The 17,993-nt window shown below is 43.9% G+C and overlaps 1 protein-coding gene across 1 annotated transcript in view; it reads left to right on the forward strand.

Moving 5' to 3' along the window:
* LOC126155143 (proto-oncogene tyrosine-protein kinase receptor Ret-like) overlaps positions 1 to 17,993 on the forward strand; it is a 137,821-nt gene that overhangs the window by 31,407 nt on the left and 88,421 nt on the right. The window contains exons 4-5 of the mRNA XM_049916210.1: positions 7,089 to 7,282; positions 17,513 to 17,722. Coding sequence (XP_049772167.1) covers positions 7,089 to 7,282; positions 17,513 to 17,722 — 404 coding nt within the window. The remainder of the gene's footprint in view (positions 1 to 7,088; positions 7,283 to 17,512; positions 17,723 to 17,993) is intronic.

The raw sequence follows: 17,993 nt of genomic DNA on the forward strand, positions 1-17,993 counted from the left end.
TACGTCTCGCACCACCTGGCTGTGGTTACCAGTCGGGGTGCCAAAGCACCTTCCGTAGTTGGCAAGTCGCTGCCACATAGTGCAGCAGACAGTGGATGCACCCTGGGTTACATGTCCCTTGCGTCAGTCAGCTGACAAACGTTATATTCTTATCAGAAGATGAAAACAAATTGCAAAATTGCTTAGACGCGATGACTGTTTGGCGCGAGAAGTAGGAGTTGACTCTAAATGAGGAAAAATATGAGGTCATCCACATGAGTATTAAAAGGAATCCGTTAAATTTCAGTTACACGATAACTCAAGCTAATCTAAAGGCTGTCAGTTCAACTAAATATCTAGGAATTACAATCATGAACCATTTAAACTGGGACGACCACATAGATAACGTTGTGGTGATGGCAAACCAAGGACTGCGTTTTATTCGAAAAATGTGCAACAGATCAAGTAAAGGGACTGCCTGCAGGACACCTCTGCTAGAGTACTGCAGTGTGGTGTGGGATCCTTATCAGACAGGGTTGACGGAGGTCATCGAAAAAGTGCAGAGAGGGGCAGCTTTCGGAAGTAGGGGAGAGGGTGTCACTGATAAGATAAGCGAGGTGGGGTGGGAAATATCGAAACAAAGACGTTTTTTGACTACGGAGGGATCTTTTCACGAAATTGCAGTTACCAACTTTCTCCTCCTATTGCGAAAATATGTTATTGGCTCCAACCTACATAGGGGAAAATAATCATTATAATAAAATAAGAGACATCAGAGCTTGCACGGAAACATCTAAGTGTTCATTTTCCTCATACGCTGTTCGAGAGTGGAATGGTAAACCCTCTTCCAGACCCTTAAGTGTGAATTGCAGGGCAGTCATGTAAATGTGACAGCCCAAATTGTAGCCCCATTTCTCGTTCCAAGAATTTAAAAGCAGCTGTCTCATGCTTATTTGAAGAATTATTGGTAAATAAACATGCAATCAATGTCGCACTCAATGGGACGAAAGGAGAAGCATTATTTAGTGAATTCATACTTTTTGAGGAAATTTGAAATAATAGTGTTAAATTTGTTCATTAAAATTTGGCAGACGAAGAATAAGCCATTTTTATTTAGTAATTAATATAGTATCGTCGAAAACGAATCTCATGTTGTTTCCATATTTCTGGATTTCCTGATGATTTCCGACTGTTTCTCTGAAGCAGGTTCTAGTCAACTGCGTGCCTGTGAAGAATAGTCTCAGCTGTGCCCCTGCGTTCATGATTCCCTGACAGAAAGTAACAGTTTGTAGTAATTGACGGGAAGTCGTCTAAAGAAAGAGAACTTGTATCTGAGGCCCCTCAAGGAAATTGTACAGGCCCCCTGCTGGTCTTCATTTACATAAAAGATTTAGGACACAACCTGAATAGCTGTCTTCCACTATTTTCGCTACAGTTAAATGTCTTAATGAATATTGTGATTCTGTCGTCTACCGTGTAGCAGTCATTATATAATCACAATAAATTATAAAATGATTTAGGCAAGACATCTGCCTGATACGGAGAGAGTAAATTGACACTGAATAATGAAATGTGAGGTAATCCACGTTAGTAATAAAAAATTTCGTTAAATTTCGTTTATACGAAAAATTACATAAGGTTAAATGTTGTTGATTCAACTAAAACACCTCCGAATTGCGATTACGAACTACTTAAATTGGACCTATCATATGGGAAATGTTGTGGGGATGCCGAACCAAAGAATGCGGTTTACTGTCAGAACTCTTGGAAGACGCAGAAACTCTGATAAAAGGGCTGCGTGCATTACGCTTGTCCGGCCACTTCTGGAGTACTATTGCACAGTATGCCTTCCCTGCCATTAGGATTGACAGAGGACATCGAAAAAGTTCAAATTAGGGCAGCTTGTTTGGTATATTAACTAAATAGGTGACATAGTGACATGCATACGATAATGGATATCAATAAAATAAAGGCTTTTTGTCGTAGCGAGATGGTTTCACGAATAAACGTAAACAGCAGCCGTAGACAGGAAGGAATCCGTCATACACAATCCATTTATTCCAGCACGTGATAATTTCCTACTAGTCTGTAAATATTTTTAATGAGAGGATGCACTGTGACGAAAAAATATCGTCATATTTATGTACAAAAATAGTCTGTACTGTACACAGTTCAGGATTACCACTACTTGCTCTTTGTTTCGACAAGGGGACTATTTTCCAAAAAAAAACAAATGTTTCCTAGTAGCGAACAGTGTTTCACATCCACTTAATTACTAAACATCACTTACGTCGTGCATACAAACGCATAAAGCTGTAACTATTTAATTTAAATTTCCAATTAGCAACTGAACTGTCCACCGATTAAAAGAACCAGGCGTCTGTAGTAGGTCGCAATTATGTAGCTGTACTTGTAGAGTACATAACATTCGCTACAGTTAAATGTCTTAATTAATATTGTGGTATCATCCAGTCTTTTCTTTCCAGTTCTATAAAGCAACACACTGTGGTAAGCAATTCACTGAAATGCAAGAAGATACGACGTGAAGTATTTGCTACGTATTATCTACCATTTGTCCTCAACCAAAGATTTTATGAGTGAGACTTATGCAGCATTTCCACGATATCGTCTATCACTCAAGTTAATTGATTCAGAGCAAGCCTATCGCTTAGTCAATTTCCTCTTCTTACAGTACATTACTCGCATGTTACGTAATGTTACAGCTTCTCTTCAGATTGTGAACAAATGCCGGCCATTTCAGACCAAAGAAATAACTGACGCCTTAGCCAACGATGCAACTTTCGTTCTAGTCTGCAATGATGGAAAACAAATATTTAATACCCTATTATGTTTTAATTTTCTTTCAAAATTTTTCCCATGAAGTACTCCTTTCGATATTAGTTATCTATTGGAGTAAATACCCATTATTTTAAATATCGTCTGACTTTTTCATTTGAAATTCTGTTCAGATAATATCATAAGCTAATTCATTGTATGTCGGAAGTTTAACTCTTTTGTTCGCTTAACTAGCAGCAAACAAAAAAAGTCTTACTCTAAATATCTTTTCCTTTGCGAACTCTTTTAAACTTGTCATTTACTTTAATTTAATGTCTTATAATTCACTTTTTTCATTCCTCTGGGATTAAAATAGTATGGTTTGGAGATAACTTCACTTTCCTTATACGCACCGTAGCGTTCTCATACCAAAGAAGTCGACGATAGTGGACGAATGTCATAAAAAATCTGTCCCACAGTAAAGTGATTTCACGTTCGCAAATATACGAGTAAAAACGAAAACCCCTACGTGCCACCACCACTTTAGGACCTGAAGCTATACAATCAGAGCGAAATTGAAGCCTCTTCAGCAGTTAGCAAATCGCGACCCACTGTCTTTACCTAAGTGAATGGTCACTTGCCACTTAGGCAGACGAAAGTAATGATAATGCAGTAACGTGCCTGTATAAATGGTTCCTGTTTATAATTAAGGAGGAAGATATGAACAGTTTACAGGTTATCAACAGTGAACAAACAATAAATAGTTATGTTCCGAAATTATCTAGTGGCAGTTCAGTGTCAAATATCGCAAATTGAGTAGCTGTTACTCAAAGCGCGATAACAGTCCACTTCTTCAGACCAACAACACTCTCCTCTCAGTGTGTGTAACTCTTACAAATCACCACGGCAAACGCACAATTCTATCAAAGAGTACTACCCACTGTAGCACTCAACTAATTTTTAGCATGCAGCACCGAAAAATTGGTTAGATTTTACGGAACAGCCTAAGTCAATATGTGATCTCAAATTCAGCTGCAGTAAATACTTGATCTCCACACAATTTCCACAATAAAATAGTTCCACCTCCAATAAAATCTTAAAGCTTCTCTTTACCATTACACAGCCAGATCTGCCTCAGTAGTAATTCATTGATTCACGATGGGAAACACTAGACAGTATTTCACTGGCGGAAGTCACACAGCTAAACAGCCGGCCATTGTGGTCGAGCGGTTCTACGCGCTTCAGTCCGGAACCGCGCTGCTGCTACGGTCGCAGGTTCGAATCCTGCCTCGGGCATGGACGTGTGTGATGTCGTTAGGTTAGTTAAGTTTAAGTAGTTCTAAGTCTAGAGGACTGATGACCTCAGATGTTAAGTCCCATAGTGCTCAGAGCCATTTTTGAACAGCTAAGCAAAACAACCATCTCGAGCCAGTAATTGCTCTGACCTGTAACTTGTCAAACACTGCGATTACTGCGAGTACTACAACTCCGCTGTGACTATCAGCACTGTAGCTTACTGTAACTTTCAGCACGTCGCATACTGTTCCAGTGTTGACAGCTCAGCACGGCTTCTCCACGATAACTACCTCTCTGAAACTGACCATAAGATCAACGTTAAACCATTTTGGAATCATTTACAGCCGGCCGGTGTGGCCGAGCGGTTCTAGGTGCTTCAGTCTAGAAACCTCGCGACCGCTACGGTCGCATGTTCGAATCCTGCCTCGGGCATGGATGTGTGTGATGTCCTTAGGTTAGTTAGGTTTAAGTAGTTCTAAGTTCTAGGGGACTGATGACCTCAGATGTTAAGTCCCATAGTGCTCAGAGACATTTGAACCATTTTGAATCATTTACACAGACAAACTTAAAGAGATACCATTTTAACAATTAAGTCATTATTTCAGAAGACCGTTCTCTCTTCTTCTTGTGGCCGGTTGCGACTACCGTAGCACCTTCGCCGCTCGAATTGCTACTGCTGTGCGGCACCGATGTAATTATTCTCTGTGCCGCTCGAGGCGTGAATAAATGATTTTGTTTCTGCATCGGCATTCTGAAACTTATTGAATACCGACACACGTACACTGAGGCGACAAAAGTCATGCGATAGCGATATGTACATAAACAGTTGGCTGTAGTACCGCATACACAAGGTGTAAAAGGGCACTGCATTGTGGGAATAGTCATTTGCACTCAGGTGATTCATGTGAAAAGATCTCCGACGTGATCATAGCCGCACGACAGGAATTAACAGACTTTGAACGCGGAATGGCAGTTGGAGCTAGATGCATCGAGCATTCATTTCGGAAATAGTTCGGGAATTCAGTATCTTGAGATCCACAGTGTCAAGAATGTACCGGGAATACCGCCTTTCTGACATTACTTCTCACCACGTACAACGCAGTGGTCGACGGCCTTCACTTAACGACTGAGAGCAGCGGCGTTTGCGTAGAGTTGTCAGTAATACACACAAGCAGTACTGCGTGAAATGACAGCACAAGTCGATGCGGGACGCGCGACGAACGTATCATGTAGGAGAGTGCGGCGAAATTTGGCGTTAATGTGCTATGGCAGTAAACGACGGACGCGAGTGCCTTTGCTAATAGCACGACATCGCCTGCAGCGCCTCTCCTGGATTCGTGACTATATCGGCTGGACCATAGACGACTGAAAAACAGTTGCCTCAGCAGATGAGTTCCTGCTTCAGTTGGTGCGTGAAATCTTATGGCACTTAACTGCCAACGTCATGAGTCCCTAAGCTTATACACTACTTAACCTAAATTATCCTAAGGACAAACACACACACACGCATGCCCGAGGGAGGACTCGAACCTCCGCCGGGACCAGCCGCACAGTCCCTGACTGCAGAGCCTTAGACCGCTCGCCTAATCCCCCGCGGCTTCAGTTGGTAAAAGCTGACTGTACGGCTCGAGTATGGCGTAGATCACACGAGCCATGGAACTAAGTTGTCAACAAAAAAAATGGCTCTGAGCACTATGGGACTTAACTTCTGAGGTCATCAGTCCCCTAGAACTTAGAAATACTTAAACCTAACTAACCTAAGGACATCACGCAACACCCAGTCGTCACGAGGCAGAGAAAATCCCTGACCCCGCCGGGAATCGAACCCGGGAACCCGGGCGTGGGAAGCGAGAACGCTACCGCACGACCACGAGCAGCGGACAGTTGTCAACAAGGCACTGTACAATCTGGTGATAACTCCGTAATGGTGTGGGCTGTCTTTACAGGGAATGGACTGGGCTCTCTGACCCAACTGAACTGATCATTGACTGGAAATGGTTATTTTCGGTAACTTGGAGACCATTTGCGACCATTCACGGACTTCGTGTTTCCAAACAACGATGGAATTTTTATGGATAACAATGAGCCATGTCACCAGCCACAGTTGTTCGCTTTAGATTTGAAGAATATTCTGGACAGTTCAGGTGAATGATTTGGCCACCCAGAGAACTGAACATGAAATGAACTGGGGAGGGGGGGGGGGAGTATACTCTGTTCTGTCTGTAAATTGAAAAGCGAGCAGCGCTCATAATTGAGGTATTGGATTTTCCCAGAAGAACACTACAACTGCTGTATGGGATGAACAAGAATCAAATTCTCCAAAAAAATGGCTCAAATGGCTCTGAGCACTATGGAACTTAACTGCTGAGGTCATCAGTCCCCTAGAAGTTAGAACTACTTAAACCTAACTAACCTAAGGACATCACACACATCCATGCCCGAGGCAGGATTCGAACCTGCGACCGTAGCTGTCGCGCGGTTCCAGACTCTAGCGCCTAGAACCGCTCGGTCACTTCGGTCGGCCACCATCGAACATTTCCGTTACAAAACAGAGAAGTCAATTCGTGCACAACTCCCTGCGCCGGCAATACCTTCGCACCTGTGGACGGCTATAGAGGCAGCAAGGCTCAATATTTCTGCAGCAGCTTCCAACGACCCGTCGAGTCCACGCCACGCCGAGCTTCTGTACTATGCCGGGCAAAAGAAGGTCCGATACAGTATTAGGAGGTATCCCACGTCTTTTGTCACCTCAGTGTAAGTGACATTACAATAAATAACAATTAATATTTAACCAATAGCATCATAAATTTGCGTTACTACACCGACAGGTTAAAACGAAAAGACTACCACGACTACAACAGAATTAAAATATCACTTTATGGCCCGTCACAAGGAGCCTCTCAAACTTGTTTTGAGGACGGATGCTGCGGAGTGTTCCATGTGAATGACATCACACATCTTGCATTAACATCAGAGGTGAGGGCGCCTGCTGCCTTCCCTGCCTGGCCGGCAGTGCAGCGTGCTGCTCCCTGTTACAGCGAGGGCAGGAACTCGACGGCGCGTCCCGAGGTGGCGCCGCTTGGCGGCTGTGCGTGGCGGGGCGCGAAGGCCAACTTCTCGACGGAGCTGATCCCCCACTACGCCACCTGCACGCCGGACGTCCGCCACTGTCCGGACGGCTTCTGCGACCCGCTGGAGAACATCTCTGCCCTCTGTCCTCAGGACTGTGTCCGTGAGTACAGCCGACACGCGCTTTGCCTCGAAGGCGTTCCAGGGCCAGTCGTAAAGTGTTGACCATCACTTCTGAAAAAGTATCAAGCTGCGAGCAAGAATTTGGTGATGCTTCATTTCTTATGTGATCCCTTGGACTGCAACATTTCGTTTGTCTCAAAGATTTCATTCCAGTGGCTAGTACATGTACCGCGTGGCTATAATCAAAGTGCAGTTACTCACAGAGAGCCAGTGTGCGCTGTAATTATCGTACGGCACCGAAACTTGGTAGATTTTGATTTATATTGGAAAAAATTAGTTCATATTTTGGCCACAGGCGTAATTCTGGCGCTTTGAATGCAAGGAAGACGTACAAAAATGTTTCCACATGTAAGGGATTGGGAATGGGATGCAGGCACAAAAGATCAAACAAGAGAGAAAGGAGTAATGTTGATTTTATTATTGAGTCCCATTTACACAATCTGCTCAGTGTGAGCAACGGAAACGTTGACGAGGTGCTGTACAACACCAGATTTGCGACTGGTGGCCAAAACTGGAACTAATTTTTCTCCAGTCAAAATCGGTGCCACATTAACGTATTAGCATACCTACCAAATTCAGCTACAACATGGTAATTACAGCCTATACTGGACCTTTGTGAGTAGCTCCACTTTAATTATAATCGCCTGTTGTTTTATCTTGCGTTCTTATTTTCCACGATTCTGAACCGTATGTCAAAACAATTGTAGCCATCCTTCCGCACTTGTTTGCCTAAAAGTGCTGTAGCACGAATCATTTGATATTAATTAAATTCCTTGTGCATGTCATTTCCAGGTGGTAGCTTACCTCACAACCTAAGAAGTTAAAACCGAAAACTTTCTCTAAAGCATTACAATTTAACATTATTTCCCTTAAGAGCCACAATTTTTTGTTAGTAGTTCTGTGAGAAATATTGAAACTATAACCCTTGCGTATCTGGCCTAGGCAAAGAATTGCGTTTTGTTGATCATCCTACATCTACTGTAAAATTATTTGGTCGTCAACTTACATCTTGATGTTTATCCAGTTATCTGATCCTATTTTTATTGCCTGGTTGCCGTCGATTTTCTTTGGCTGCGTCAATACTAAAGCGTAGACGATGAGCTACTCCTATTAATTGTTAGGCTCCAGTCTACCTACTTCTCGTGTTTCTTATGATTTTGGTTTGTTTATATAGGCTTTCAACAATTCGTATTAAGTTCCTGGGGCACACGTGTCTTGCTAAAATACTGCGTAAAATATGTTGGCTGACTCGTCGAAAACTCTCACGTTTTCATTTTCAATGCCCTCCTCTTTTGTATACTTTCTTTCGTTGTTGTTGTGGTTTCCAGTCGGAACTAGGGCTGATGATAAAATATCGATACATCGATATTTTCTCCAAAAATACCGATATATTTCGGAGACATTATTTTTCCTGATTCATCGTTATCGAAATGGCAATACTGATGGCCGACATTTTTATTTCACATAATATTTTTTTCGCAATTTTCGGTAAATATTTGAAATTGTTCTTTTCAAATTGTAGTGTAACATAATTTTACTTGCACTGTGTGAAGCTGTCTTAGCCGCGAGATGTAGCTGCGCGGTCTAGGGCACCTTGCCACGGTTCGCGCGGCTGCCACGTCGGAAGTTGGTGTCCTCCCTCGGGCACGGGTGTGTGTGTGTTGTCCTTACCGTAAGTTAGTTTAAGTTAGATAGATTAAGTAGTGTGCAAGCCTAGGGATCGATGACCTCAACAGTTTGATCCCATAGGAACTTACCACAAACAAAAAAGGTGTCTCACTACTTTTTGAACTTTCATCAAGTCCAATCTCTCTCTTTGACTGTGTGAAGCAAGTATAGGTGGCACAAAGCAAAAGTCCGACTGCGCTGGGGGGGGGGGGGGGTGAATGGAACAACAAGGTTTCCGATGTAAAGAAACAACACACCAGTTGCGTTAAAAAACAATTTTTAACATACATATTTACAATGTGCAGCCATTGTTTTTATAGGCCCATAGGTCGATATTTTCTTCCGTCGATATATCGAGTCTTCATCCGACACGCAGCGAGCGAGTAACGATATATCATAAATATCGATGTAGCGGATTCCCGATATTTTTAAAAATATTAACATTCCTAGTCGGGACCTATATTCGATATTCTGCACGCTACTTTATCCTGTTGAAGCCTCTTCATTCTGCGTAGCTGATTCAATGTGCATCCATTTGAACACGTTTACACTACTCAACCTCTTGGTCTCCGTCTACAATTTTTACCTCCAACACTTCCGTCTATTAGCAAAATGATGATTCATTGATGCCTCAGAGTATGTCTGTCAACTGATCCCTTCTTTTAGTCAAATTGAACCATAATTTCTTTTTTCCCCAATTTGTTTCAGTACCTGCTTATAAGTTACTCGATCCACCAATCTAATCTTCAGCGTTCTTTTGTACCACCATAATTCAAACTCTTCTATTCTCTTACTGTGCAAACAGTTTATCGTCTACGCTTCACTTCCCTAAGAGCTTCAATGTAAACAAATAACTTCAGAAAATACTTCCTAACAGATAAATTTGTATTGGATATGAATAAAAACCTCTGTTTCAGAAACTCTTTTTAAGGTTTAGCAAGTTTTAATTTTATATCCTCTCTAATTCGGCTACCGCCAGTTATTTGGCTGCATAAATAGCAAAACTCATCTAATTCTTTCAGTGTTCAATTTTTCTAATCTAATTCCTTGAAAATCACCTGAATTATTACTATAATATTGCCACTACAAGACTTTTCCTTCCCAAATCCACTTTGCTGCTGTAATAGCAGCGAGTCAACTATGTTTTTAAGGCGATTGTAGGTCATTTGTATGTATAATTAATAATAGTGTTTAAGAAAGCTTATTCCTTAGTAGTTTTGCTTTTATTGCTATACGCTTTGTTGTAAGTCGGTATTACTTCCTCTGTCGCTCTGGAGTCTATCATTGCCATCTTTTTCTACCAAGTATTAATTGCTTTCAGTAAGTGTATTTCCTACAGTGATCCTATACATTTTGGTAACTGTGTGTTCAATCCGTCCGGTCCCGTGAGTCGCCACTGTTATCTCGTCTCCTTCGTAAATTTACAATACGTAAACCAACACGTGGGAAAGGTAAAAGGTCAGGAATTTGGAATGCGTTGAAAATGACGCACTGTGCATTCTACAGGAAGAACGGTCACTATTTATGGATATGACAGGAACGATCATTGGAAGCAAAAAGTTCCTATACATATTGGGCTCTAAAATGAATACCTTAAGAACTATGAGAACTTGTTCATATTCGCTCCTGTGAAACACATCTATTGTACTGTACAAGTACTCATAGCTCTTATGCTATGCACTTTAGAGTACATGTTTACTAGACCTTTTTGCTTCCAATGATCGTTCCTCTATATCGGTTAATATTGACCGTTCCCCGTGGGACAGTCTCTAGGGTGTGTTCGAGATTACTTTAGCAGTGACGTGAGGGCGTGGACCATATGCCACGTCCTGATTTAAAAATGGTTCAAATGGCTCTGAGCATTATGGGACTTAACTTCTGAGGTCATCAGTCCCCTAGAACTTAGAACTACTTAAACCTAACTAACCTAAGGACATCACACACATCCATGCCCGAGGCAGGATTCGAACCTGCGACCGTAGCGGCCGCGCGGTTCCAGACCGTAGCGTCTAGAACCGCTCGGCCACTCGCCACGTCCTGGCCAGAACATGAACATAACCTAACATTTCATTCCACTCAATCAAACACGGAAGCTATTTGATGTACAGAGATCTAACAGACGTCAAGTGTCTTCTCGAAGAGCTGTACTAAATTTCTTTTCGGTTCTATTTGTGGTAGCAAAATTTAAGATTATACATGGGAAGTTTACGAAAATCCGTATGTTGGCAGCGATTTTACAGAATTTTGGACTTATGGGGAAATCTTTTCTTGTGAAATTTAAGTCAAAGTATAATGCATACGTTATCTTAATAATACATCATCATATTATCGTTCACTCACTACTAGAATTCTATTGAATATCTCTAGCACGAGATAATTTTAGTTAAATATTTCAGGAATAATGCTGCTTTCGCGCGTGAGAACTTCAGCGGTCGCTCGCCGTTTTATGCTCAAACTTTCTACTTATTTGTAACATAACGAAAAATCGAGGTAAAAAGAAACCTTGTCGTCTATTTGGAAGGCATAATGGAAAACAGATTACCTCAGTATTACAATATTTATAATTCAAACTGAGAGTGGGATTTCTTTGTGTAATTAATACTGAGTTCCCGAGATGAATTTCATTCGTAATCAGTCGCTAATCACAGCCTTGCTACACTCCTGGAAAATGAAATAAGAACACCGTAAATTCATTGTCCCAGGAAGGGGAGACTTTATTGACACATTCCTGGGGTCAGATACATCACATGATCACACTGACAGAACCACAGGCACATAGACACAGGCAACAGAGCATGCACAATGTCGGCACTAGTACAGTGTATATCCACCTTTCGCAACAATGCAGGCTGCTATTCTCCCATGGAGACGATCGTAGAGATGCTGGATGTAGTCCTGTGGAACGGCTTGCCATGCCATTTCCACCTGGCGCCTCAGTTGGACCAGCGTTCGTGCTGGACGTGCAGACCGCGTGAGACGACGCTTCATCCAGTCCCAAACATGCTCAATGGGGGACAGATCCGGAGATCTTGCTGGCCAGGGTAGTTGACTTACACCTTCTACAGCACGTTGGGTGGCACGGGATACATGCGGACGTGCATTGTCCTGTTGGAACAGCAAGTTCCCTTGCCGGTCTAGGAATGGTAGAACGATGGGTTCGATGACGGTTTGGATGTACCGTGCACTATTCAGTGTCCCCTCGACGATCACCAGTGGTGTACGGCCAGTGTAGGAGATCGCTCCCCACACCATGATGCCGGGTGTTGGCCCTGTGTGCCTCGGTCGTATGCAGTCCTGATTGTGGCGCTCACCTGCACGGCGCCAAACACGCATACGACCATCATTGGCACCAAGGCAGAAGCGACTCTCATCGCTGAAGACGACACGTCTCCATTCGTCCCTCCATTCACGCCTGTCGCGACACCACTGGAGGCGGGCTGCACGATGTTGGGGCGTGAGCGGAAGACGGCCTAACGGTGTGCGGGACCGTAGCCCAGCTTCATGGAGACTGTTGCGAATGGTCCTCGCCGATACCCCAGGAGCAACAGTGTCCCTAATTTGCTGGGAAGTGGCGGTGCGGTCCCCTACGGCACTGCGTAGGCTCCTACGGTCTTGGCGTGCATCCGCGCGTCGCTGCGGCCCGGTCCCAGGTCGACGGGCACGTGCACCTTCCGCCGACCACTGGCGACAACATCGATGTACTGTGGAGACCTCACGCCCCACGTGTTGAGCAATTCGGCGGTACGTCCACCCGGCCTCCCGCATGCCCACTATACGCCCTCGCTCAAAGTCCGTCAACTGCACATACGGTTCACGTCCACGCTGTCGCGGCATGCTACCAGTGTTAAAGACTGCGATGGAGCTCCGTATGCCACGGCAAACTGGCTGACACTGACGGCGGCGGTGCACAAATGCTGCGCAGCTAGCGCCATTCGACGGCCAACACCGCGGTTCCTGGTGTGTCCGCTGTGCCGTGCGTGTGATCATTGCTTGTACAGCCCTCTCGCAGTGTCCGGAGCAAGTATGGTGGGTCTGACACACCGGTGTCAATGTGTTCTTTTTTCCATTTCCAGGAGTGTACTAATAGACGAAACTTGTGAAAACATAAGTTTGCTAATCACGTACATCAAAAGCTCACACCTAATATTCAGTTGAATCTTCCTAAGCATCTTTTCTAAGATAACAATGGAAAAACTCTACTGACGCTATCACAGTTGTCACACTGTCACTGTCCTTTTTTAAAGACGTGACCATTTCTTATGACGATTTTTGTTAATTAATTTAATTATGCGATGCTTTTCCCATGATACGGTGCATACGGCTGACGGCTTCCGCACTTCCCTGATTTGACTTTACAAACAGCTGAGTTGCTGTATGGTTTGATTGCAGACAGCGTATCTTTTATTACTATTGGTGTCAACGTAAAATTGAAGTCCTTATCACTATTACTGTGGCGTACGTGTGATGCTAACCAATCGTCTCCCATTTTCCTTTCACCATGGTAGGCCTCTGATCAACAATAACAGAATAGTTGGAAGCATTAGCATGAACAATTGTTGGCGGTGTGGGCACGTAATGGCCAAACCATTTCTCTCGACTGGCCTCATACGACAATGCCCTGGTTAAGAGAGCGACGTAGAACTTCATCACTGAATAGCAGTTGACGAAGTGCCTTCTGATATTGTTCACTGTCATACAACAACAATAATAATGAACAAAATATTCACAATTAATAAAATGTTCCAACTTACTGTGCCACGGTCTATTGGATTTCACATTTAAACCCAAAGTTTCGCCGGTCGCAGTAGCCGAGCGGTTCTAGGCGCTTCTGTCTGGAACCGCGCGACCGCTACGGTCGCAGGTTCGAATCCTGCCTCGGGCATGGATGTGTGTGATGTCCTTCGGTTAGTTAGGTTTAAGTAGTTCTAAGTTCTAGGGGACTGATGACCTCAGATGTTTAAGTCCCATAGTGTTCAGAGCCATTAGAACCATTTGAAACCCAAAGTTTCGTCCTCATCTGCGGATGACATTTTCAAGAGAGGTCGTAGCTTCTTTGAGTGTCCGATACACACACTGACTAGCTACTGACTGAAGCGAAATTCCGTTTACTCGTGCTCCCACACAGTGGTGTGACATCACATATTTTGAATACCCGAGCGCAAATGGCCGTTGTCGACTGCCGTTATCTGCTGTTGCTATCGCCCTGGGGAGGAAGACTGGCACACATCCGCCATGGGAATTCTCCAGCTAATCAGATGTTCATGACACAACTATCCTCAGGCAAAGTGATATGCACAGTCTTAAGACTTAGGAAAGGTTTGGCTCTACTAGATTTCTCGGAGACTAAAACAGCCCTCTTTTCAGAGGACTACAAGACGACACAAGCTACACTAAAAGCTCACATTTCTTGTCAAGCAAGAGAAGAAGACGAACTACTGCTTATAGCACGATAACGTCAGTCGCACAACATTTTTTTGATGATGTAACGCACTGGCAAATTTTGCTGGACAGTCATGCGACATCGAACACACAGTCCTGATATAGTTACCTTCTGACTTGCATCTCTTTGGGCCTGTGAAGGATGGACTGCGTGGTCAACATTTTACAGACTCAGATTCTGTTGTCAAAGCTGCAACATAGTCGCTAGCTTGAGCTGGTTTAGGTTCTTACGTGCGTGGCATTGAGGAAAGTACATAACGATTGATGGTACGAACATTTGGTTCTTTACCACATAGCTTCCTAATGAGGCAATACAGATTTATAACAGTCTATAATGAGAGCTAGGGCACATTTGGTCAGACGCTGCTCTTGATCGCGTATCGTGGGGATGTTATACAACGGCCGTTGCCTGGCACAGAAAGTGAGAGAAAGGTCGTTATGTTCAGACTCGGTGGAGAACACGGATAAAATATCAGTCATAGGATAGGTACAAAATCGATCTTCACACGAAAATTAACAGAGGAAAAATTCTTCTTGTAAAATGTAAACTTTTACGGCCGGAAATGTCACAATGAATAAAATGTTCCTGGCTTTTATTCCATGGTCGAATGTGTTTCACACTAATACCCAACGTTTCATCCCCATCCGGGCGGACGTTCTGAAGGGGGATCGTAGTTTCTTTGAGTGCCAGATTCACACCCTGGCTCGATACTGACTGCAGTAGAATTGATAAGACTCGAGTATCGGCAGCCACAAGCGGATAGCATGAAAGGCTATACAAAAACGCCATAGAGATCTTTAAACACCCATGAATTTTAATAGAAACAGGAGGGCGGGAAATTGAATAGGGTGACAGCAACAGCGCACGACAGCAACTGACAACGGCCAATCGCGCTCGGGTATTCAAAGAATGTGACGTCACACCATTGAACGGGATCGCGCGGTCAGTAGCGAGCCAGGGTGTGAATCGAACACTCAAATAAGCTACGATCCCCCAAGAAAATGTCCTCCACAGATGGAGACGAAACGTTGTGTTTAAGTGTGAAATTAATTCGACCACGGCATAACAGCCTGGAACATCTCATTAATTGTGATACTTCCGGTAGTATAAGCTTACATTTCACAAACAAAACATTAACATCAAAACTGTAAGACAGTGGTTTCCAACAGGTGGTCCGCGGATCCCCAGGGGTCCGCGAGCTATGCCAGAGGGATCCGCAAGATGCTATTAGAATAAAAAATACATTAAATATATTTTGTATGATAAAAGAATTTTTGTTTTGGCCGCTTCCTGCATGAGCAGAGCTTTAGCGAACGCTAACTACTGCGTCTAGCGTCTTCCTAGAGCCAACTGAGACTAGCACACTCTAGCGCAAAACTAGAATTAGAGGCAAGTAGTTCTGCTGTATGCCGTTAGACTGCGCGCGCTGCCACTTTGCAGCTGACAACTGACAGTCACTTTACACTTCGGTGATAAAATAACAGACTTCTGGGCATCAGCACGCAAGGACTACAAGAAACTTGGAGATAAGGCAATGAAAAAGATCCTTCCAGTTGCAACCACATATCGGTGTGAGCAAGCATTTTCTTGCATGTGTTTCATGAAAAAGAAATATAGGAATCGGCTCGACATGCGGTCGGATCTCAGAGTGAAAGTTTCAAGTTTGGAACCTATTATTTCAGAAATAATGGACTCAAAGGTCAGACTGAACTCATCTCATTAAGAACTGAAAATTAAAACTAACTGTATACTGATGGAGTACTCTGTTGTACCTGTATTTTTTTTTTTTCAAATAAATAATACCTTGTATGAAATTAGTGTTTTCTTATTTTTCACACATGTCTACTCAATTCAATCTCAAGTGTAGTACACTTGAAAGACCAATACACTCAAGTTCTAATTTTTCCTGTCATTTTCAGTTTATACTCAATTTTTATTTTTTTAAGGAGTTTGTTGTACTAAACACCCAGATTTGAAGACAAAGATTTTGAGCAATAATCAAAAATTTAACAATAACAATGATGGCTGAATTGCAAAAGTTTTAAGCTCAATATTTTTTCAATAATGAATATGTCAATATTTTTTCTAAGTACCAAAAATAGAAAACGTATAAAAGACTCTTCATTTGGCTTTTTTAGGTACTTGATACTGTGATATGATAAGGTACCAATCTCGCTTGATGAGGGGGTCGTCGAGAAAATTTTGTTGGGAACCCCTGCTGTAAGAAATAGCAAAAACAAAGATCTCATTGTGCAGTGAACTATACGACAGGACAGCCTAGTGCAAATGAGAAGTGCTATAGTGGTTTGGGTGACAATTTGGCAACTGCTGGTCTTTGCTGTGCTTACAGGAGCCGTAGGATTGGCTGCCTGCCATGCATTCCTCGTAAACCTTACGCCACGTCTTCCTTTCACCACCGTCAATGCCAAGTAATTTTGGACTGGATACGGTGAGGCTTGCGTGCCTCAATGATACAGATAGCCGTACCGTAGGTGCAACCGCAATGGAGGGGTATCTGTTGAGAGGCCAGACAAACGTGTGGTTCCTGAAGAGGGGCAGCAGCCTTTTCAGTAGTTGCAGGGGTAACAGTCTGGATGATTGGCTGATCTGGCCCTGTAACACTAACCAGAACAGCCATGCTGTTTTGGTACTGCGAACGGCGGAAAGCAAGGGGAAACTACAGCCGTAATTTTTCCCGAGGGCATGCAGCTTTACTGTATGATTAAATGATGATGGCGTCCTCTTGGGTAAAATATTCCGGAGGTAGAATAGTCCTCCATTCGGATCTCCGGGCGGGGACTACTCAAGAGGACATCGTTATCAGGAGAAAGAAAACTGGCATTCTACGGATCGGAGCGTGGGCTGGAGGGCAGCGTGGAGGGTAAAAATCGTAGAGGGAGACCAAGAGATGAATACACTAAGCAGATTCAGAAGGATGTAGGCTGCAGTAGGAGCAGGAGATGAAGAGGCTTGCACAGGATAGAGTAGCATGGAGAGCTGCATCAAACCAGTCTCAGGACTGAAGACCACAACAACAACAACAACAACAACAACAACGGTAGTACACACCGCGAAAGTGAGCGCCGGCTGTGCCTTGTGCAGGGCGGTCGTTCGCCAGCGGCATCGGCGGCCAGGGCCGCGGCCTCTACAGCTGCGCCGGCGTGGGCGTGTGCTGGGGCGCGCGCCCCGAGTCCTGCAAGTGCAAGACGGACGCCGGCAGGCGGCAGCAGGTCAGCACCGCGGGGGCGGCTGCCGGCTCCCGCCCCACCGCCGCGCCCAGCGACTCCCCCACCACCGACGCGCCGTCCTCAGGTGAGCAGCTGGCCGTGCCAACTCACAGCTTGTCCTATCTTTAAAGTACGAAGGGTGTTCAGTAAGTAATGCTTTCACTGCCGTTTCGAAGGTTACGTATAGTGCTGCCATCTATCGGAACCTCATGAAACTATAGTGGCTGAAGCGGGAATATTCCACGATGTACCACAACAAATCCCACATTTCTTCAACCGAAACTGGCCGAGAAAACAACGTGCTGCATTACTTATTGAAGGCCCCTCGTAGTTTACATCCAAATGGTAAGTTTCCG

The sequence above is a fragment of the Schistocerca cancellata genome, chromosome 2 (assembly GCF_023864275.1).
Source record: "Schistocerca cancellata isolate TAMUIC-IGC-003103 chromosome 2, iqSchCanc2.1, whole genome shotgun sequence".
In the NCBI taxonomy this organism is placed as follows: Eukaryota; Metazoa; Arthropoda; class Insecta; order Orthoptera; family Acrididae; genus Schistocerca; species Schistocerca cancellata.